Source organism: Plecotus auritus (assembly GCF_963455305.1).
Source record: "Plecotus auritus genome assembly, chromosome: 2".
NCBI classification, from domain to species: domain Eukaryota; kingdom Metazoa; phylum Chordata; class Mammalia; order Chiroptera; family Vespertilionidae; genus Plecotus; species Plecotus auritus.
In genome coordinates, this window is record NC_137771.1 from 105456305 (window position 1) to 105479764 (window position 23460).

At 43.1% G+C, this 23460-nt stretch overlaps 1 protein-coding gene across 2 annotated transcripts in view; it reads right to left on the reverse strand.

Annotated features, from left to right (window-relative positions):
* ACAD9 (acyl-CoA dehydrogenase family member 9) overlaps positions 1 to 21683 on the reverse strand; it is a 78976-nt gene extending 57293 nt beyond the window's left edge. The window contains exon 1 of one of the 2 annotated variants that reach the window (XM_080657470.1): positions 21486 to 21683. In XM_080657470.1, the coding sequence (XP_080513596.1) occupies positions 21486 to 21617 (132 nt within the window). In that variant the 5' untranslated portion in view covers positions 21618 to 21683. The remainder of the gene's footprint in view (positions 1 to 21485) is intronic. The other variant, XM_080657471.1, reaches the window with a different exon arrangement.
* Between the last annotated feature and the right edge of the window lie 1777 nt (positions 21684 to 23460).

Sequence of the window (23460 nt, forward strand, 5' to 3'; positions counted from 1 at the left end):
AGAACAAAGCCAGCCCCTTAGCTGATATACAGAGGCTCAACTCACTGCACCTGCATTCACAGCCTCATGGTTTCACCTGGGCCTTGCACAATGAGCTGTGTTAGAGGAAGAGTATAAAATTACTAGAGGCCTGGTGCACGAAATTTGTGCAAATGGGGAAGGGGGGCAAACCTCAGCCCAGCCTGCGCCCTTTCACACTCTGGGAGCCCTCGGGGGATGTCCAACTACTGGCTGTCGGACATCCTTAGCACTGCTGCAGAGGCAGGAGAGGCTCCCGCCACCGCCGCCGCACTCACCAACTATGAGCCCAGCTTCTGGCTGAGTGGTGCTCCCACTATGGGAGCGCACTGACCACCAAGGGGCAGCTCCTGCGTTGAGCGTCTGCTCCCTGGTGATCAGTGTGTGTCATAGCGACCAGTTGTTCCGCCGTTCAGTCGATTTGCATATTAGCCTTTTATTATATAGGATTCTAGTACTAATGAGCACTACAGATGAGAAGAGAACAGGTTGGGAACTAGTTGGCCCTCAAGCACAACCAAATAATAACTGCTACAAGAAGAGAGATCTCAAGTGTATGTAAAAGGAAATCTCTGATATCAATGTTTAAAAACTGAATGAAGTGCCTCATGGGTGCTGGGTTCAATTTCCATCAGCAGTTTTCAAATGTTTCAAAGCAGTAAAACATTTTTCAACTAAATTTAGTACAGAAACCAAACATGTAAAAGAGAGAAAACTCAGGCTTCTCTGGTTGTGATGTAGAAGGGGAGAAAGGTCACCCAAATATCTCTCATTCAACTTCCCACTGGTCCCAGCAGTAGCCCCAGGGGAACTTCCATGAAAAGTGAGGGATCAACTGAGAGCAGTGTGACAACTACTGGTCTAGATGACCTTGAAGATCTCTTTCTATTCTCAAATTCTAAGCATCTCCGATACCATGTTCTGCTCAAACCCCTATAGATGCTGTGAGAGATGATATTGGCCTGAATCAGGGCAATGGTAGTGAGGTGCTTAAAATCGGACAGATTCTAAATATTAACCTGAACGTAGAGAAAACAAGATTTGCTGTCAGATAAGTTGAGATTATGAGAATAAGAGGCATCAAAGGTGATTCCAGGAACTTGGCCTGAACAAGGTGAACAAATAGAGTTGCCACCATCTATGATGAAGACTGGTGGCAGGAGCAGGATTGGGTGGGGAGACCAGGAACTTAGTTTTGCATATACAAATTTGAGATGCCTATTACACATCTAATGAAGCTTTTAGTAGAAAGGTAGACATAAAAGGAGTCTGAAGTTCAGAGGAGAAATCTGAGCTGGAGAAATAAGTATGCGACATCAGGATATTGATAGTATTTAAAGCAACAATACCGAACTAGATCATCCAAGGTAGGATTGTAGATAAAAAAATCTACAGACTGAGTCTTAGAGAATTCCAGTTCTGGCAGCCACCATTCCTGGATGGAGAACAAAACCATAAATGCACAAACAAGCCTTTCCAGTCCACCCCACCACCACACATCACAAAAGGGTCCAAAAGAGACATCTGGGACAACTCAGATAGGACAACATTGCTATCAGCATCTAGTTGCAGGAGAAAGTGCTAGGTTCGCCAAAACTGGTTTGGCTCAGTGGTAGAGCGTCGGCCTGCGGACTGAAAGGTCCCAGGTTCGATTCCGGTCAAGGGCATGTGCCTTGGTTGCGGGCATGTCCCCAGTGGGGGGTGTGCAGGAAGCAGCTGATCGATGTTTCTCTCTCATCGATGTTTCTAACTCTCTATCCCTCTCCCTTCTTCTCTGTAAAAAATCAATAAAATATATTAAAAAAAAAAAAAGTGCTAGGTTCTTGAGGCACACAACCCCCATTGTCCACCATACTCCCACAAAGGAATGGTGCCCTGAGACTGAGGCAACCTGATTACAGAGGGGACACACACATCACCAAGGAATATAGGGCATTTTCCATGGCCCAGCCAAAACCACCCCAACAGAGATCTCTGAGGCAATAGACATATAAATAAGAGAAAATAAAAACTTGAACTTCAGGTGTCTAGGCAGAGAAATAACCCATCAAATACCATGAATAACCTAGGTAACATAGTAGCTCAAAAAGATGAAAAGTTTCCAGAAAATAAATGCAAAGACATGGAAATATGTGTTTTAAATGGCAGAGAAGTCAAGATTGCAGTTCTGAAAACAAAGCAAACAACAAAAAAAACCACCTCAACAAGTTACATGAAAATTCAGAAGGGCAGTTTTATGAACTCAGAAATAAAATCTATGAAAAAAAGGACTACAGCCCTGACCATTTTGGCTCAGTGGATAGAGCATGGGGCCACTGACTGCAAGGTCCTGGGTTCAATTCTGGTCAAGGGCATGTACCTTGGTTGCAGGCTTGATCCCCTGTAGGGGGCATGCAGGAGGCAGCTGATCGATGTTTCTCTCTCATTGATGTTTCTCTCTTTTTCCCTCTCTATCTCTCTCTAAAAATCAATGGAAAAATATCCTCCAGTGAGGACTTAAAAAAAAAAAGAGATGAAGAATAGAAAAGAATAGCCCACCCAGCATGGCTTGTGTTTGAGCATCGACCTATGAACCAGAAAGTCACGATTCAATTCCCTCTCCTCTCCTTTCTGTAAAAAAATCAATAAAAATATATTTATTTAAAGAAAAAAATTTAAGGACTACTTTACCAATAAGATTGAAACGACAGAAAGGATCTAAATAGAAGAACTCAATAAAAGAGATGAAGAATAGCCCTAGCCGGTTTGGCTCAGTGGATAGAGCATCAGCTTGCAGATTGAAGGGTCCCAGGTTTGATTCCGGTCAAGGGCATGTTCTTTGGTTGCAGGGCCCGGGTCCTGTGCAGGAGACAACCAATCAATGTGTTTCTCTCACATCAATATTTTTCTCTGTCTTTGTCTCTCTCTCTTCCACTCTCTCTAAAAATCAATGAAAAAATATCCTCCAGTGAGGATTTTTAAAAAAGAGAGAGAATGGAGACTGAACCAAGATAGCGGCATAGGTAAACACCTAAACTGCTGCCTCGCACAATTTCAAAACTACAACTAAAAGACAGAACGGACACCATCCAGAACCACAGGAAAGCAGGCTGAGTGAAAATTCTACAACTAGAAGGAAGGAGAAAAGCTCACAGAGAATTGGAGGTACGGCAAAGGGGCTTTGTGCGCGCAGAGAGGAAGGGCGGCTGAGAGCCTGGCTGACTTTCTCTGGCGGAAGGGGGAAGGAAGCCTCCGACCGCACTGAACCCCAGTTCTGACTGCACTGAACCCCAGTTCCAGGCGAGCCCCTGGGGACCCACGCTCTTGTGGGGGGAATCTGGACTCTCGGGCGGAGACTCGGGAGCCGGGGAAGGCGGAGGACTGAAAGTGCGCACGCGCTGGTGCGCACAAAGGCTGCGGGGTTGCCACAGGCTTTCCCTAGTGGAGGGGAGTCAGAGGATTCTGACTGCACTGAGCCCCAGTTCTGACTGCAGTGAACCCCAGTTCAAGGCGAGCCCCTGGGGACCCACGCTCTTGTGGGGGGAGTCTGGACTCTCGGGCGGAGACTCGGGAGCCGGAGAAGGCGGAGGACTGAAAGCGCGCCCGCGCCGGTGCGCACAAGGGCTGCGGAGGTTGCCGCGGGCTTTCCCTGGTGGAGGGGAGTCAGAGGCTCCTGACGGCACTGTGCCCCAGTTCTGACTGCAGTGAACCCTGGTTCCAGGCGAGGCCCTGGGGACCCATGCTCTTGTGGGGGGAGTCTGGACTCTCAGGCGGAGACTCGAGCTGGGGAAGGCGGAGGACTGAAAGCGCACGTGCGCGCAGGGGCGGGGCTGACAGGAAGCCAAGACTCAGGCTCCACCCCATCCAAGCTGAGCACAGAGGCTATTGCAGTTTGGCAAGTCTAATCCTATAGGGCTGTCTCCAGCACCGGGCTTCTCCCAGCATAGACACAGCTGATCCTTACAGCCAACTGACCCGGAGGTCAATTCTTCCCAGTGATACCAACAACAATAAAGACTTAATTACAACAAGGCTGTACACACAGTCCACAAAGGGGTGCACCAAGAGTGTCCACCTCAGGTTAACTGGGGAAGCAGACCCACTGGGCCATATTGGAAACCTAGCACAAATATCTACCTTACCAACTCAGGGAATCAGTGAAAATGCGGGGTCAAAGAATCAGATCACAAACGAAAGAAATGGAGGAAAACAAACGACTGGATATAGAATTCAAAACCACCGTTATAAGACTTTTTAAGAATATCCTAGAAAAGGCTGATAAATATAACGAGACCCTCGAAGATATGAAAAAGGACCAACTAGAAATTAAACATACACTGACTGAAATAAAAAATATTATACAGAAACCCAGAAACAGAATAGAGGAACACAAGAATCAAGTCAAAGAAGTGAAATACAAAGAAGCAAAAAACACTCAACCGAAAAAGCAAAAAGCAAAAAAAAAATCCAAAAAGTTGAAGATAATGTAAGAAGACTCTGGGACAACTTCAAGCGTACCAACATCCGAATTATGGGGGTGCCAGAAGAAGAGAGAGAACAAGATACTGAAAACCTATTTGAAGAAATAATGACTGAAAACTTCCCCCACCTGGTGAAAGAAATAGACTTACAAGTCCAGGAAGCCCACAGAACCCCAAACAAAAGGAATCCAAAGAGGACCACACCAAGACACATCATAATTAAAATGCCAATAGCAAAAGACAAAGAGAGAATATTAAAAGCAGCAAGAGAAAAACAGTTAATTACCTACAAGGGAGCACCCATAAGACTGTCAGCTGACTTCTCAACAGAAACTATGCAGGCCAGAAGGGAGTGGCAAGAAATATTCAAAGTGATGAATAGCAAGAACCTTCAACCAAGATTACTCTACCCAGAAAAGCTATCATTCAGAATTGAAGGGCAGATAAAGAGCTTCACAGATAAGAAAAAGCTAAAGGAGTTCATCACCACCAAACCAGTATTATATGAAATGCTGAAAGGTATTCTTAAAGAAGAGGAAGAAGAAAAAAGTAAAGAGAAAAATTATGAACAACAAATACATATCTATCAATAAGCGAACCTAAAAATCAAGTGAATTAAAAACCTGAGGAACAGAATAATCTGGTGAATATAATAGAATCAGGGGCATAGAAAGGGAGTGGACTGATAATTCTCAGGGGGAAAGGGGTTTGGGGGGTTCATGAAGAGAATGGACAAAAATCATACACTTTTGGATGAGGACAGTGGGGGGGAGGTAAGGGCAGAAGGTGGGGTGGGAAAGGGGTGGAGGGGAGCTATGGGGGGAAAAAGGAGAAATAATTGTAATAATCTGAATAAAGATTTATTTTTTAAAAAATAAATAAATAAATAAATAAATAAATAAATAAATAAATAAAGAGAGAGAATGAAGAATAAGAACAGTCCAGCCAGTGTGGCTCAGTTGTTGAACACTAACCTATGAACCAGAAGGTCACAGTTCAATTCCTGGTTGGGGCATATGCCCAGGTTGCAGGCTCCATCCCCAGTGTGGAGTGTGTAGAAGGCAGTGGATCAATGATTCTCTCTTATCATTCATTAGAGGCTTGGTGCACGAAATTCATGCACGGGGGTGCGGGGGGGTGCAGGGGGAGTCCCTCAGCCCAGCCTGCACCCTCTTGCAGTCCGGGACCCCTCGCTCATTACTGCCCGCCTGCTCACTGCTCCTTAACGCTGCCACAGAAGCAGGAGAGGCTCCACCACCGCCGCTGTGCTCGCCAGCCATGAGCCCGGCTTCTGGTTGACCGGTGCTCCCCTTATGGAAGCGCACTGACCACCAAGGGACAGCTCCTGTGTTGAGCGTCTGCCCCCTGGTTGCACATCATAGCGACTGGTCATTCTGTGGTAACTGTCGCTTAGGCTTTTATTATATAAAAGATGTTTCTATCTCTCCCTTCCTCTCTGAAATCAGTAAAAAAACATATATGTATATGTATATGTGTGAATATGTGTGTGTGTGTGTGTGTGTATGTATGTGTATATATATATATATATATATACATATATATATATATATATATGTATATATATATATATATATACACACACTTAAGAAAAGAAGAAAAAGAAGTGAAAAAAAGATGAAGAATACATAAACTAGCAAGGTAGGAAATAAAACAGACCAGGTGGAGAAAAAATTAAATATCAAAGATAGAAATACGTGATTCAGATGAAAGAAGAGAGAGCCTTGAGAGCAAAAAATAAAAGTAGAAGAACCCTACCAGAACTGCCTGACTCCATCAGAAAGAACAATCCTATCTAATAAAAGAGTAATCTGCAAATTGACCATCACTCCAACACACAAGATGGCTGCCCCCATGTGGTCACAAGATGGCCAACACAAGATAGCCAGCAGGGGAGGGCAGTTGGGAGGGACCAGGTCTGCAAGGGAGGGCAGTTGTGGGCGATCAGGCCAGCAGGGGAGGGCAGTTGGGAGGGACCAGGCCTGCAAGGGAGGGCAGTTGGGGGCGATCAAGCCTGCAGGGGACAGCAGTTGCGGGGGGACCAGGCCTGTAGGGGAGGGCAGTTAGGGTTGACCAGGCCTGCAGGGGAGGGCAGTTGGGGGGGACCCAGGCCTGCAGGGGACAGCAGTTGCGGGGGGACCAGGCCTGTAGGGGAGGGCAGTTAGGGTTGACCAGGCCTGCAGGGGAGGGCAGTTAGGAACAATCAGGCTGGCAGGGAAGCAGTTAGGCATCAATCAAGCTGGCAGGGGAGTGGTAAGGGGGTTATCAGGCTGGCAGGCAGAAGCAGTTAGGGGCAATCAGGAAGGCAAGCAGGCAAGCAGTTGGGAGCCAGCAGTCCTGGATTGTGAGAGGGATGTCCGACTGCCCGTTTAGGCCCGATCCTACCTGGGCAGTCAGACATCCCTTGAGGGGGTCCCAGATTGAAGAGGGTGCAGGCTGGGCTGAGGGACACACACCCCCATGCACGAATTTCGTGCACCGGGCCTCTAGTATAAAAAGAATTGGTATAATGAAAAAAATAAGGGAAGAATGACCTCACTGTGATTCCAGGTATGTGATAAAATTTCTATGTCCTGTCCTTTCCATGCACAAGTCCAGCACTGGCAGCCACAAACTGTGCATCGCTTGTAGCTTGAAACAGGTTGCCAAGGGACGCTGTCTGACACTGGCCTACACCAGAGTCCCTCCCAAGAGGCCCAGAACCAATACACCAAGTGACCAGCTTCAGACAACACTGGAGCAGGCTCCATCAAACTTCATCAACAGCATACACAAAGGAAGATCACAGCAGCACCTGCACAGCAGCTCACATGCTATGTCGGGGTTGAGCTTCACAGTCAGCCAGTCTGAGAATCGATCCCATGTACAAACTGGCCACCACGAATCAAGACTCAATTACAACAGAAGGCCCACAAAAGCTATACAAAGGACACTGCTAGAGCACGCAACTCAGATCAAGGCGACTGCACCACTGGGTTCCACAGGACACCTACTACATAAGGCCACCCCAGGAAGACTTGGAGTCATAGCAGATATATTTTATACATAGAGACAAACACAAAGAGGCAACCCAAATGAGGAGACAAGGAAACAGGCCCCAAATGAAAGGAGAAATCTCCAGAAAAAAAGAGCTAAATGAAATGGAGGCAAGCAACCTATCAGATATCTACACTAATGAAAGAGAAAGATGCAAATTGACCATACCTTAGTGACGCCCAACAGCCAATCAGGAGTGAGTATGCAAATTAACCCAACAAAGACGGTGGGTTGATTTGCATATGCAGGCACCCAGCGGCCGTGGGTGGGATGATTGCATTGTTGCCACGGTGATGACACAGGCGTTTCACACCGCACCAGTGGCTCCAGGCCTCTGGCAGCATGGGAAGGCGGAAAGGTGGCTCAGGTCCAGAGCAAAGGCTGTGCTGGCAGCCAGGGTATGGAAGGCCCATTCTGCATGAATCTTCGTGCATCAGGCATCTAGTAGAGTTATAAAGATGCTCAAGGAATTTAGAGATAACTACACCAGCATGAAAAAGGACATACAGACCATCAAAAATATTTCTCAGGAAAAAAAATTTCCATATCTGACATCAAGAATAAACTGAAAGGAATAAAGAGTAGGTTGAATGAAGCAGAGGATCAAATCAACAATTTGGAAGAAAAGGTAGAAGAAAAAAATAATCAGAGCAGCAAAAAGAAAAAAAGAATTTAAAAAATGAGGATCATTTAAGGGAACTTTGGAGAACATGAAGCTAACAACATTTGCATTATAGCGGTATCAGAAGGAGAAGTGAGAGAGCAAGGATCAAGAACTTATTTGAAGAAACAACAACAGAGAAATTTTCTAACCTGGTGAAGAAAAAAGACACACAAGTCCATAAATCACAGAGTCCCAAATAAGATAAACCCAAAGAGGCTCACACCAAGATACATCCTAATTAAAATGCCAAAGGTTAAAGAGAAAAGTGAGAATCTTAAAAGCAGCAAGAGAAAAACAGTTAATTACCTACAAGGGAGCGTCCATAAAACTGTTAGCAAGTCTCTCAAAAGAAACATTCAGGCCAATAGGTATTGGCATGAAATATTCAAAGTAATGAGAAGAACCTAAAACTGAGACCACTTTAACCAGCAAGGCTATCATTTAAAAATGGAGAGCCTGGCTGCCGTGGCTCAGTGGTTGAGCATCGACCTATGAACCAGGAAGTCATGATTCAATTCCCGGTCAGGGCACATGCTGGGGTTGTGGGTTTGAACCCCAGCGTGGGGCATGCAGGAGGCAGCTGGACAATGATCCTCTCTATCAGTGATGTTTATATCTCTCTGCCCCTCTCCTTTCCTCTGAAATCAGTAAGAATATATTTTTTAAAAATAATAAAATAAAAATAAATAAGTAAACAAATAAAAATGAAGGAGAGCCCAGCTGGTGTGGCTCAATGGTTGAGCACTGACCCATGAACCAAGAGGTCACCATTTTGATTCCTAGGCTGTGGGCTTGATCCACAGTGGGGGCTGTGCAGGAGGCAGCTGATCAATGTTCTCTCATTGATGTTTCTATCTCTATCCCTCTCCCTTCCCCTCTGCCTAAAAAAATCAATAAAAACATATTTTTTTAAAAATAAAAAATATAAAAATGAAGGAGAAATAGCTTCCATACAAAAAAATGCTAAAGGGGTTTGTTACCACTAAACCAGTATTACAAGAAATGTTAAAGGGCCGGCTTTAAGAAGTATAAGAAGCGGGGGGGGGGGGGGGGGGGGGGGCGGGAATCAGAGACACAAAAGAATAAAAGAATAAAATGGCAATAAATACTTACCTATCAATAATTAGTTTAAATGTAAATGGCTTAAATACTCCAATCAAAAGATATAGGGTAGCTGAACTTAAGAAAGCAAGACCCATATCTACAAGATAAACACAGACAAAAAGTAAAGGGATGAAAAAAATATTTCATGCAAATGGAAAAAACAACACTTGGTGTAGCAATACTTATATCTGGCAAAATAGAGTTTAAAACAAAGGCTATAGTAAGAGACAAAGAAGGACAGTAGACAGTGATAAAGGAAGCAATCCAACAAGAGAATATAACCCTTATAAACATTTATGCACCCAATATAGAAACACCAAAATATGTAAAGCAAATCTTGATGGACAGAAAGGGAGAGATCCACAGTAACATAGTCATAGTAGGGTGTGTTTTTTAAATCCTCACCTGAGGTTATGTTTTCATTCACTTTAAAGAGAGAGGGAGAAGGAGAGGGAGCGGGAGCGGGAGAAACATAGATGTGAAAGAGATCAGCCCCCTGCCCACCGTCCCCGCCTCAACTGGAGATCAAACCCATAACCAAGTTATGTGCCCTGAGAATAGAACCCACAATCTTTTGGTGTACGGGACCACACTCCAATCAACCAAGACACCTGGCCAGGGCCATAGCAGGGGATTTTAATACCACATTGACATCAATGAATAGATCTACACCCAGAAAATCAACAAGAAAACAGTAGCCTATAATCTCATAGTAGATTAGATGGACATATTCAGAGCATTTCACCCCAAAGCAGCAGAATATACATTCTTTTCAAGCACACATGGAACATTTCCTAGGATAGACCACATGTTAGGACACAAAACAGATCTCAATAAATTTAAGAAAACTGAAATCATATCAAACATCTTCTCTGACCATAATGCTATGAAACTTGAAATCAACCACAATAAAAAAACTGAAAAACAGATAAAGACATAGAGATGAAATAAGATGTTAGTAAACAATGAATGGGTCAACAATGAGATCAAGGAAGAAATCAAAAGATACCTTGAAGCAAATGGAAATGAGAACACAACAATCCAAAATCAGTCCTAAAAGGGAAATTAAACACACAACAAAAGCAGTCCTAAAAGGGAAATTAATAGCATTACAGGCTATCTCAAGAAACAAGAAAAAGCTTAAATAAACAATCTAACTTTAAAATTAAAGAAACTTGAGAAAGAACAACAAACAAAGCCCAGAGTGAGTAGAAGGAAATAAAAAAAAGATCAGAGCAGAAATAAAAGAAATAAAATTTAAAAACACAATACAAAAGATCAATGAAACCAAGAAATGATTCTTTGAAAAGATACTGGTAAACATGATTGACAAACCTTTTATCAGACTCATCAAGAAAAATAAATAAAAGAGAAGTAACAACTGACACCAAAGAAATACAAAGGATTGTAAGAAAATATTAGGGGCCTAACCCGTTTGGCTCAGTGGATAGAGCGTCAGCCTGGGTACTGAAGGGTCCCAGGTTCAATTCCAGTCAAGGGCATGTACCTTGGTTGCAGGCACATCCCCAAGAGGGGGTGTGCAGGAGGCAGTTGATCGATGTTTCTCTCTCATCGATGTTTCTAACTCTCTATCCCTCTCCCTTCCTCTCTGTAAAAAATCAATAAAATATATTTTTTTTTAAAAAAGGAAATATTAGGTAAAACTATATGCCAACAAATTGAACATTCTGGAAGAAATGGATAAATTCCTAGAAACATAGTACGATCTTCCAAAACTGAATCAGGAAGAATCAGAGAATCTGAATAGACATATTATAATTAATGAAATCAAAGGAGTAATTGAAAAAAACAAACAAAAAACCTCCCAACAAATAAAAGTCCTAGACTGGATGGCTTCACAAGTGAATTTTAACAATATTCAAAGAAAAACTAGCAACTATGCTTCTTAAACTATTCCAAACGATTCAAGAGGAGGGAAAGCTCTCAAGCCTATTATACAAGGCCAGAATTATTCTAATTCTAAAACCAGATAAAGACATTACAAAGAAAGAATTATGGGTCAATATCCCTGATGAATATCGATGCTAAAATCCTCAACAAAATATTAGCAAACCAGGTCCAACAATACATTAAAAAGATCATACACCATGATCAAATGGGACTTATTACTAGAATGCAAAGATGTTCAACATCCGCAAATCAATAAACATGATATGCCACATAAACAAAATGAAGGATAAAAGCCACATGACCAGATGCAGAAAAGGCATTTGATAAAACCCAACTACCGTTTATGATAAAAACTCTCAGCAAAGTGGGAAGTGGGAATAGAGGAAACATACCCCAACGTAATAAAATCCATATATGACAAACCCACAGCCAATATAATACTCAATGGGCAAAAATTAAAAGTGTTTCCCTTAAGATCAGGAACAAGACAGGGATGTCCACTTTCACCACTCTTACTCAACATAGTACTGGAAGTCCTAGCCACAGCAATCAGACAAGAAGAAAAAATAAAAGGAATCCAAATAGTAAAGAAGGAAGTAAAACTATTATTTGCAGATGACATGATATTGTACACAGAAAACCCTAAAGACTCCACCAAAAAAACTACTACATTTAATAAATTAATTCAGCAAAGTAGCAGGATACAAAATTAATATTCAGAAATCAGTGGCATTTCTATACACCAATAATGAATTGACAAACAGAGAAACTGGGGAAAAAATCCCATTTACTATTGCAACAAGAATAAATAAAGTACCTAGAAATAAATTTAACAAAGGAGGTAAAAGACCTATACTCGGAAAACTATATGATACTAAAGAAATAAAATTGAGGAAGATACAAATATGGAAGCATATATCGTATTCATGGACTGGAAGGATTAACATCATTAAAATACCCATACTACCCAAAGCAATCTATAGATTAAACACAATTCCTATTAAAATAACAACGGCACATTTCACAGATCTAAAACAGACATTCCAGCCCTAGCTGGTTTGATTCAGTGGCTAGATCATCAGCCTTCAGACTGAAGAGTCCTGGGCTCGATTCCAGTCAAGGACACATGACTGGGTTGCAGGCTTGATCCCCATTCAGGGACATGCAGGAGGCAGCCAATCAATGATTCACTCTCATCATTGATGTTTCTATCTCTCTCTCCCTCTCTGAAATCAGTAAGAATATATTTAAAAAAATAAAAATAAAACAGACATTCCAAAAATTTATATGGAACCCCCCAAAAAAACCACAAAAACCCTTTATAGCCTCAGCAATCTTGCGAAAGAAGAACCAAGTTGGCAGTATCACAATAACTGATATCAAACTATACCACAAGAACACTGTAATCACAGCTTGGTATTGGCATAAGAAAAGGCATCAAGGAGAGAGAACCAAGATGGTGGCATAGGTAAATGCCGGTACTCGCCACCTCCCACAGCCACATCAAAATTACAACTAAAATACAGAACAACCATTATTCAGAACAGTGTGAAAGCTGGCTAAACAGAAGCCCTAAAATAGAGAAGTAAAGAGGAAAACACGTTGAGAGTGGTAGGAGAGGTGGAAGTGCAGAACAGGCTGGTCCGAAACCCATGTGAGCCATTTTTTTAATCAGAGGGATATCCTTCCCTGCAGAGGCTGCTATGAGGAACAAGGGGTCCCAGACCCACACCAGACACCATTAAAAACCTATTTGAAGAAATAATTACAGAAAACTTTCCCTACCTGGTGAAATAAACAGACTTACAAGTCCAAGAAGCACAGAGAGTCCCAATCAAGAGGAACCCAAAGAGGCCCACACCAAGACACATCATAATTAAAATGCCAAGGGCTAAAGACAGAGAGAATCTTAAAAGCAGCAAGAAAAAAGCAGTTAGTTACATACAAGGGAGTGCCCATACAACTGACAGCTGATTTCTCAACAGACACTATGCAGGTCAGAAGGGAGTGACAAGAAATATTCAAAGAAAAAAAAAAGAAATATTCAAAGTGATGAATAGCAAGGACCTTCAACCAAGATTGCTCTACCCATCAAAGCTATCATTTAGAATTGAAGGTCAGATAAAGAGTTTCACAGACAAGAAAAAGCTAAAGGAATTAATCACCACCAAACCAGTATTACACAAAATGTTGACAGGTATTCTTTAAGAAGAGGAAGAAGAAGGAGAAAAAGATAAAAAATATTAATAATAAAATGGCAATAAATACATATCTATCACCAATTGAATCTAAAAATAAATAAGGAATCTAATGAATAGAATAAACTGGTGAATAAAACACAATCCGAGGCATGCAAATGGAAGAGACTAATGATTCTTAGAGTGAAGGGAGCTGGGGGGGGGGGGGACAGGAAGAGATTAAACAAAGATCTTATAATGCATATATGCATTACTTATGAACACAGAAAACAGGGTGGTGAAGGCCTGAGCAGGGTGGAGGGAGGCTATGGGGGAGGTGGGTGGGGAGAGGGACATCTGTAATATTCTCAACAATAAAGATTTTTTAAAATATATTTTTTAAAAAAAGACAAAAAGGCATCAAGAATGGAGGGGTGGGGGGAGTGGATAAAAGAAGGTGAAGGGAGCCCTAACCGGTTTGGCTCAGTGGATAGAGCATCGGCCTGCAGACTCAAGGGTCCCAGGTTCGATTCCGGTCAAGGGCATGTACCTTGGTTGCGGGCACATCCCCAGTGGGGAGTGTGCAGGAGGCAGCTGATCGATGTTTCTCTCTCATTGATGTTTCTAACTCTCTGTCCCTCTCCCTCCCTCTCTGTGAAAAATCAATAAAATGTATTTAAAAAAAAAAAAAAAAGAAGGTGAAGGGATTAGCCAAAGAACATCTATGCATAACCCACAGACAAAGACAACAGTGTGGTGATGGACACAAGGGGGCGCGAGTGGAGGTAGGGTGGAGGGGGACAAAGGGAGAGAATATGGGCACATCTGCAATAATGTTAACAATAAAAAAAAAAAAAGAAGGGAACAGGGAGAACTCATTCAAACAAATAATCAATGAGAATTTCCCAAACCTGTGCAAAGAACTGGATCCTCAAATCCAAAAAGCATATAGAACATCTATTATCTCAATCCAAAAAGACCTTCTGGGAAGAAACCAAGATGGCGGCATAGGTAAACACCTAAACTGCTGCCTTGCACAACGATTTCAAAACTACAACTAAAACACAAACGGACATCATCCAGAACCACAGGAAGGCTGGCTGAGTGGAAATTCTATAACTAGAAGGAAAGAGAAAGAGGAGCTGCAGAAGGCAGAGGTACGAAGAATAAAGAAGTAAAATTGAGGGAGAAACCAAGACGGCAGCATAGGTAAGCACCTAAACTGCTGTCTCGCACAGCAATTTCAAAACTACAACTAAAGGACAGAACGGACACCATCCAGAACCACAGGAAAGCTGGCTGAGTGAAAATTCTACAACTAGAAGGAAAGAGAAAAGCTCACAGAGAATTGGAGGTACGGCAAAGGGTCTTTGTGCACGCAGAGAGGAAGGGCGGCTGAGAGCCTGGCTGACTTTCTCTGGTGGAAGGGGGAAGGAAGCCCCCGACGGCACTGAACCCCAGTTCTGACTGCACTGAACCCCAGTCCCGGGCGAAACCCCGTGGACCCAGGCTCATACAGGGGGATTCTGGACTGTCAGGTAGAGAGAAAGGCACCTGGAGACTCGGAGACCCGGGGGAGACCCGGGGGAGCCCCGGCGGGCAGGGGTCTTGAAGCGCGCGCGCACGCACCAGTGTGCACAAAGGCTGCGGAGGTTGCTACAGGCTTTCCCTAGAAGAAGGGAGTCAGAAGCTCCTGACTGCACTGAACCCCAGTTCCAGGCGAGCCCCAGGGGACCCACGCTCTTACGTGGGGGGAATCTGGACTCTCGGGCGGAGACTCGGGAACCGGGGAAGGCAGAGGTCTGGAGGCGCACGCATGCCAGTGTGCACAAAGGCTGCGGAGGTTGCCACAGGCTTTCCCTAGTGGAAGGGAGTCAGAAGCTCCTGACTGCACTGAGCCCCAGTTCTGACTGCACTGAACCCCAGTTCCAGGCGAGCCCCTGGGGACCCACGCTCTTGTGGGGGGAGTCTGGACTCTTGGGCTGAGACTCGGGAGCCGGGGAAGGCAGAGGTCTAGAGGCGCGCGCGCGCATGCAAGGGCAAGGCTGACTGGAAGCCAAGACTGTCTGCTCCGCCCTGAGACTCCACCCCATCCAAGCTGAGCACAGAGGCTATTGCAATTTGGCAAGTCTAATCCTATAAGGCTGTCTCCAGCACCGAACTTCTCCCAGCGTAGACACAGCTGATCCTCACAGCCAACTGGCCTGGAGGTCAATTCCTCCCAGTGATACCAACAACAATCAAGACTTAATTACAACAAGGCTGTACACACAGTCCACAAAGGGGTGCACCAAGAGTGTCCACCTCAGGTTAACTGAGGAGGCCAACCCACTGGGCCATATAGGAAACCTAGCACACAAATCTACCCTACCAACTCAGGGAAGCAGTGAAAATGCGGCGTCAAAGAAACAGATCACAAACGAAACAAATGGAAGAAAAAAAACGACTGGATATAGAATTCAAAACCACGGTTATAAGGCTTTTCAAGAATATCCTAGAAAAGGCTGATAAATATAACGAGACCCTCGAAGATATGAAAAAGGACCAACTAGAAATTAAACATACACTGACTGAAATAAAAAATATTATACAGAGACCCAACAACAGACTAGAGGAACACAAGAATCAAGTCAAAGAATTGAAATACAAAGAAGCAAAAAACACTCAACCGAAAAAGCAAAAAGCAAAAAAAAATCCAAAAAGTTGAAGACAGTGTAAGAAGCCTCTGGGACAACTTCAAGCGTACCAACATCAGAATTATGGGGGTGCCAGAAGAAGAGAGAGAACAAGATACTGAAAAACTATTTGAAGAAATAATGACTGAAAACTTCCCCACCTGGTGAAAGAAATAGACTTACAAGTCCAGGAAGTGCACAGAACCCCAAACAAAAGGAATCCAAAGAGGACCACACCAAGACACATCATAATTAAAATGCCAAGAGCAAAAGACAAAGAGAAAATATTAAAAGCAGCAAGAGAAAAACAGTTAGTTACCTACAAGGAAGCACCCATACGATTGTCAGCTGATTTCTCAACAGAAACTATGCAGGCCAGACGGGAGTGGCAAGAAATATTCAAAGTGATGAATAACAAGAACCTACAACCAAGATTACTCTACCCAGAAAAGCTATCATTCAGAATTGAAGGGCAGATAAAGAGCTTCACAGATAAGAAAAAGCTAAAGGAGTTCATCGCCACCAAACCAGTATTATATGAAATGCTGAAAGGTATTCTTTAAGAAGAGGAAGAAGAAGAAAAAAGTAAAGAGAAAAATTATGAACAACAAATACATATCTACCAACAAGTGAACCTAAAAATCAAGTGAATTAAAAACCTGAGGAACAGAATAATCTGGTGAATATAATAGAATCAGGGGCATAGAAAGGGAGTGGACTGATAATTCTCAGGGGGAAAGGGGTATGGGGGGTTCAGGAAGAGACTGGACAAAAATCGTACACCCATGGATGAGGACAGTGGGGGGGAGGTAAGGGCAGAAGGTGGGGTGGGAAAGGGGTGGAGGGGAGCTATGGGGGGAAAAAGGAGAAACAATTGTAATAATCTGAATAAAGATTTATTTAAAAAAAAAGAAATAAAATTGAGGAAGATATAAATATGGAAGCATATAGAGTATTCATGGACTGGAAGAATTAACATCATTAAAATACCCATACTACCCATAGTATGAGACTCAGAGGAGCTGCAGAAGGCAGAGGTACAGAGGCGCGCACGCGGAGAGGGCTGGCAACTGAGTACATGGCTGGCTTTCTCAATTGGGAGGGAGACAAAAGCTCCCGACTGCTCTGAACTCCAGTTCCGGGCGAGACTCTGGGGATCCAGACTCATTCGGGGAGAAACTGGACTGTCTGGCAGTGGGCGAAACTCGAGGGTGGCTTTCTCTCAGAGGTGCTTGCAGTGATTACCGTGGGACACTGAGACCCAGGGACCTCTTAGGGCAGGGCTGATGGGAAGCCATTGCTGTCTGCCTCGCCCTGATACTCCGTCCCATCCAAGCTGAGCACAGAGGCTTTGGAAAGTCTTGTCTCATAAGGGTGTCTCCAGCACAGAGGTTCTCCCAGCGTAGACACAGCTGATCCTCACAGCAATTGGCCTGGAGGTCAATTCCTCCCAGTGATACCAACAACAATCAAGACTTAACTACAACAAGGCTGGCACACAGTCCACAAAGGGGTGCACCAAGAGTGTCCACCTCAGGTAACTGGGGAGGCTGAGCCACTGGGCCCTATAGGACACCTAGCACACAAAGCAACTCTATCAACTCAGGGAAGTAGCCAAAATGCAGAGACAAAGAAACAGGTCACAAATGAAAGAAATGGAGGAAAGCAAACGACTGGATATTAAGTTCAAAACCACGGTTATAAGGTTTTTCAAGAATTTCCTAGAAAAGGCCAATAAATTTAGCGAGACCCTCGAGGATATGAAAAAGGACCAACTAGAAATTAAGCATACACTGACTGAAATAAAAAATAATATACAGAGATCCAACAGCAGACTAGAGGATCGCAAGAATCAAATCAAAGATTTGAAATACAAAGAAGCAAAAAAAAACCCAACCGGAAAAGCAAAAAGCAAAAAGAATCCAAAAATATGAAGATCGTGTAAGGAGCCTCTGGGACAACTTCAAGTGTACCCACATCCAAATTATGGGGGTGCCAGAAGAAGAGAGAGAACAAGATACTGAAAACCTATTAGAAGAAATAATGACAGAAAACTTCCCCCACCTGGTGAAAGAAATAGACTTACAAGTCCAGGAAGTGCACAGAACCCCAAACAAAAGGAATCCAAAGAGGACCACACCAAGACACATCAAAATTAAAATGCCAAGAGCAAAAGACAAAGAGAGAATATTAAAAGCAGCAAGAGAAAAACAGTTAGTTACCTACAAGGGAGCACCCATACGATTGTCAGCTGGTTTCTCAACAGAAACTATGTAGGCCAGACGGGAGTGGCAAGAAATATTCAAAGTGATGAATAGCAAGAACCTACAACCAAGATTACTCTACCCAGCAAAGCTATCATTCAGAATTAAAGGTCAGGTAAAGAGCTTCACAGATAAGAAAAAGCTAAAGGAGTTCATCACCACCAAACCAGGATTACATGAAATGCTGAAGGGTGTTCTTTAAGAAGAGGAAGAAGAAGAAAAAGGTAAAGATAAAAATTATGAACAACAAATACATATCTATCAACAAGTGAATCTAAAAATCAAGTGAATAAAAAATCTGATGAACAGAATAAACTGGTGAATATAATACAATCAGGGGCATAGAAAGGGAATGGACTGACAATTCTCAGGGAGAAAGGGGTGCGGGGGGTGCGGGAAGAGACTGGACAAAAATTGTACACCTATGGATGAGGACAGTGTGGGGGAGGTAAGGGCAGAGGGTGGGGTGGGAACCGGGTGGAGGGGAGCTATGGAGGAAAAAAGAGGAACTATTGTAATAATCTGAACAATAAAGATTTATTTTTAAAAAAACACACCAAAAACAACAAAAAAAGACTTTCTGTAAGGCACATGACATTAAAACTGTCAAAAATTCATGACAAAGAAAAAATTCTCAAGGCAGCCAGAAAAAAGAATTCAGTAACCCATTCAGGAAATGCCATTAGATTATCATCAAGTTTTTCAGCATAAATCCTACCAGCTAAGAGTGGAACCAAATATTCAAATTATCGAGGGTGACATCATCAGCCAAGATTAATATATCCAGCAAAATTATCCTTTATATATGAAGGAAAAAATAAAGACTTTACAAGAATACAGAATCTGAGGGAATGTACCACCACAAGACTTGCATTACACAAAATACTCAACAGTGTTCTTCTACCTGAAACAAAAAGACAAAAAGATACACAACTATGAGTAAGATGACTAACAGATAGAAGCAGAAAATTGCAACCATTGTTCAGAATAGGGTACTATACACTTAAATGTAACATAAAGGTTAAAGGAGTAAAAACATATTTTAAAAAAAGAAAAGTGCTACTGCAATTTGGAAATTAATAGCATAAAAAGGGATAATTTGTGACAACAAACCATAAAAGGAGAGGGGTAAAGTTCTGAATTTGCACATGGAAATGGAGATAAGATGCAATCAGAAATAAAAAGAACTACTGTATATATTAAACTTTCTTTTACATAAACCTAATGGTAGCTACAAAAAAAAATCTAGAACTGAGACACGTAACAATATAACATAAAAAAAGAGGAAACAAGGAAAAAAAATCATAGAATACCAACAAAATGAAATAACAAACAGAACATAAGGGAAAATTAACAATGGAGATACAGAGCTACAAGAAAACAAAAAATAAAATCATTATATTATATATCAACTAGAGGCCTGGTGCAAGAATTCATGCATGGGTGGGGTCCCTAGACCTAACTGACCATCGCCGGGCCCAGCGCAGAAGGAACAAATGCCGGACGTCGACATAGGCGCCTTGCCACCACACAGTTCCCCACATCCTCCCCTCACTCCCATGCCACCACCGTGGCAGGTGGGCAGCAGGCCAATTGGGGCCTGCTGGCAGGATGGAGGGACCATGGGAGGTTGGCCGGTTGTGGGAAATTGGCTGTGGGAGTGCACTGACCACCAGGGGGGCAGCTCCTGCGTTGAGCTTCTGCCCCTGGTGGTCAGTGCACATCATAGTGACTGGTCGACTATGACTGTCTTCCAGGGGTGGGCAAACTTTTTGACTCGAGGGCCACAATGGGTTCTTAAACTGGACCGGAGGGCCGGAACAAAAGCATGGATGGAGTGTTTGTGTGAACTAATATAAATTCAAAGTAAAGGAGCGGAGGGGAGACCAAGAGAACCGGATAGAACAGCCGGATCCGGCCCGCGGGCCACAGTTTGCCCACAGCTGGAACGGTCACTTAAGCTTTTATATATATATAGATAGTCACACTGAATGTAAATAGCCTGAACTCCAATAAAAAGACACAGAGTAGTAGGTTGGATCAAAAAGGAAACCCAATACACAGTCTTCAAAAGACCTATTTCAGCTGCAAAGACAAACATGGGGTGAAATCTGATACCCCAAGCAAACAGTATCCAGAAAAAAGCAGGTATAGCCATGACAAAATGAGTTTCAAGATAAAAAAGGTAAGAGACAGAAATGGACATTTTATAGAGATAAAGGGGACAATAAATCAAGAAGACATAACACATTAATATATACGCACCCAATCTGGGAGCACCAAAATATATAGAGCAACTACTAACAGAACTACAGGGAGAAACTGGTAAAAACACAATGATAGTAAGGGACTTAAATACTCCATTAATCACTATGAACAGATCATCCAAACAGATAATCATTAAGGAAATATCAGCCTTAAGTGACACATTTGACCAAATGGACATAATCAATATTTACGGAGACTTTTATCCCAGAACACATTATATATTCTTCTTCTAGTGCACATGGATCATTCTCAAGGATAGACCATATGTTGGGACTCCAAACTAGCCTCAACAATTTAAGAAGACTGAAATCATACCAAGCATATTCTCCAACCACATGCTTTGAAACTGGAAATCAACTGAAAAAAGCAAACATGCGGATATTAAACAATAACTACTAAACAATAAGTGGGTCAAAGAAGAGATAAAAAGATTCAGAGACAGCTCAGCCAGTGTGGCTCAAAGGTTGAATATGACCCATGCACCTTGAGGTCACTGGTTCCATTACAGGTCAGGGCACATGCCCAGTTTGCAGGCTCAGTCCCAGTGTGGGGCATGCAGGAGACAGCTGATCGATCTTTCTCATCACTGATGTTTCTATCTCTCTCTACCTTCCTCTCTCTGAATTCAATTAAAACGTTTTTTAAAAATTAGCTGGAACACTTGTCAGATGCAGATTCTCAGGCCCCCAGCCATGGAAAGACCCTTCCTTTTTCCAGGAAAAATTATATGACCTAGAGGGCCTCAGGAATCTGGAATTTTAGCACGCCCCTTGGGTGTATTTGTCAAGCTGGTGTAAGGACTAGGACAATGCCTTATCCCAGTCTTTCCTGATAAGGACAAAAAGCGGGAGGCAGAGACGAATGCTTCGTCCGCCGGGCTCTGCCGTTACCTTCTCGATCCTGCCCAGGAAGAGCTCCTTGGCGAAAGCGTGGGTGCGCGGACTGGAGCGCAGTGGTCGCCTGCTAACAGCGAAGGACCCCAGAGCCCAGCAGGTGCGCGCGCGGAGCCCGAAGATCATCATGCTGTCCCAGTGCACACCCTCGCAGGCTTGTCCTGGACTCCCGCCCCGGCGCCCCGATGACGTCACAACATCGCGCCTCTCCACAAGCCATAGCGCATGCGCGGTACCCAATGACATCACTTCCTTGCGCCTTCCACCAGATGGTGCGCGTGTGCTATTTACGATGTGATTGTTCTGTGCCTTCCGCTGGCCAGTGCGCATGCGTGGCTGCGGAAGCAGTCCGGGGGCCACCATCTTAGTGGTCTCAGTTTCCAACGATGGGGAGCCTGAGGGACTTTGTTTTAAAGTACAAGTGGTTGCCCGGCTGGTGTTGTTCATTGGTAGAGCCTCCTCCCATGCACCAAAAGGTGGTGGGTTCTATTCCAGTCAAGGACCCGTCCCTGGGTTGCAGGTTCAATCCCCAGCCCGGGTTGGGGCACCAATCAAATACAGATCTCTCTGTCTCTGTCTCTCTCTCTCTCTGTCTCCCCCTCCCCCTCCCCCCCCACCCCCCGCCTTGCATTCCACTCTAACAATCAATGGAAAAATATATTTGAGCCCAGTTGGCATGGTTCAGTGGTTGAGCGTGGATGGATGTCCAGTCAGGGCACATACCTGTGTAGTGGGCTCGATCCCCAGTAGGGGGCGTGCAGGAGGCAGCCAATTAATGATTCTCTCTTATCATTGATTTTCTATCTCTCCCTCTCCCTTCTCTGAAATAAATAAAAAATATATTTTAAAAAAGGAAAGAAAAATACCCTTGAGTGAGGATTAACAAAAATAAATAAGTTTATGTTATTTCTATTTTGTCTGAACATATAACATTGCATAGTATTCTTCCATCCTTATCCCCACTTATGTTTTAGTCCTAGACCTTTTCAAATCTCTTGGTAGAATGGTTTGTCCTGTGATAGATTCCTCAGAAAGGACTCATAAGAAGTGTATTCACCAAATTCTTGTATGTTCAAAACCTGTGCAAAGCCACTTTCCTATATTTTTTTAAACCAGAGGTCCAGAGAATTTATCTTCTAAGTTAATTAATTGTACTTGGATATATCTCTCAGTGTTGATAATTGTGGGCTAGTTATTTTCCCCCCAAGAACTTAGTTAGAACTTTCAGGATGCAGGTTCAACTCTTCTTTTTTAAAAAAAATTATTTTTTTATTGATTTCAGAGAAAGGAGAGGGAAAGATAGAAACATCAATGATGGGAGTCATTGATAGGCTCCCTCCTGCACACCCCTGACTGGGGATTAAGCCCACAATCCAGGCATGTGCCATGACCGGGAATCAAATGTGACCTCCTGGTTCATAGGTCGATGCTCAACCACTGAGCCACACCAGCGGGGCATCAGGTCTTCTTTATTATAGACAATTTTCTTTAATTGTAGTCTTACATTATAGTATTATTACATGTACTTATATGTTCTTTTTTTAAAATATATTTTTATTGATTTCAGAGAGGAAGGGAGAGGGAGAGAGAGGTAGAAACATCAATGATGATAGAGAATCATTGATTGGCTGCCTCCTGCAAGCCCCCTAATGGGAATCAAGCCCACAACCTGGGCATGTGCCCTTGACTGGAATCGAACCGGTAACCTTTCAGTCCACAAGTCGACGCTCTATCTATTGAGTCAAACCAGCTAGGGCTATATGTTCTATTTTCATCTGCTACATCTCTACTTTCTCTCTGACCTCTAATACCTCCTTACATTTTATTTTCTTGGATCCTTTTATTTCCATCCTCAATGTCCATTTCTGTACTTTCAGTTAAATCTTTTCTCCTTTAGGCAGCTGAGATAATTTTGTCTTTTTCTTCATTTTTTTTCTTGAGTTTAGTGAACTTCCATTGCACATCTTATTTG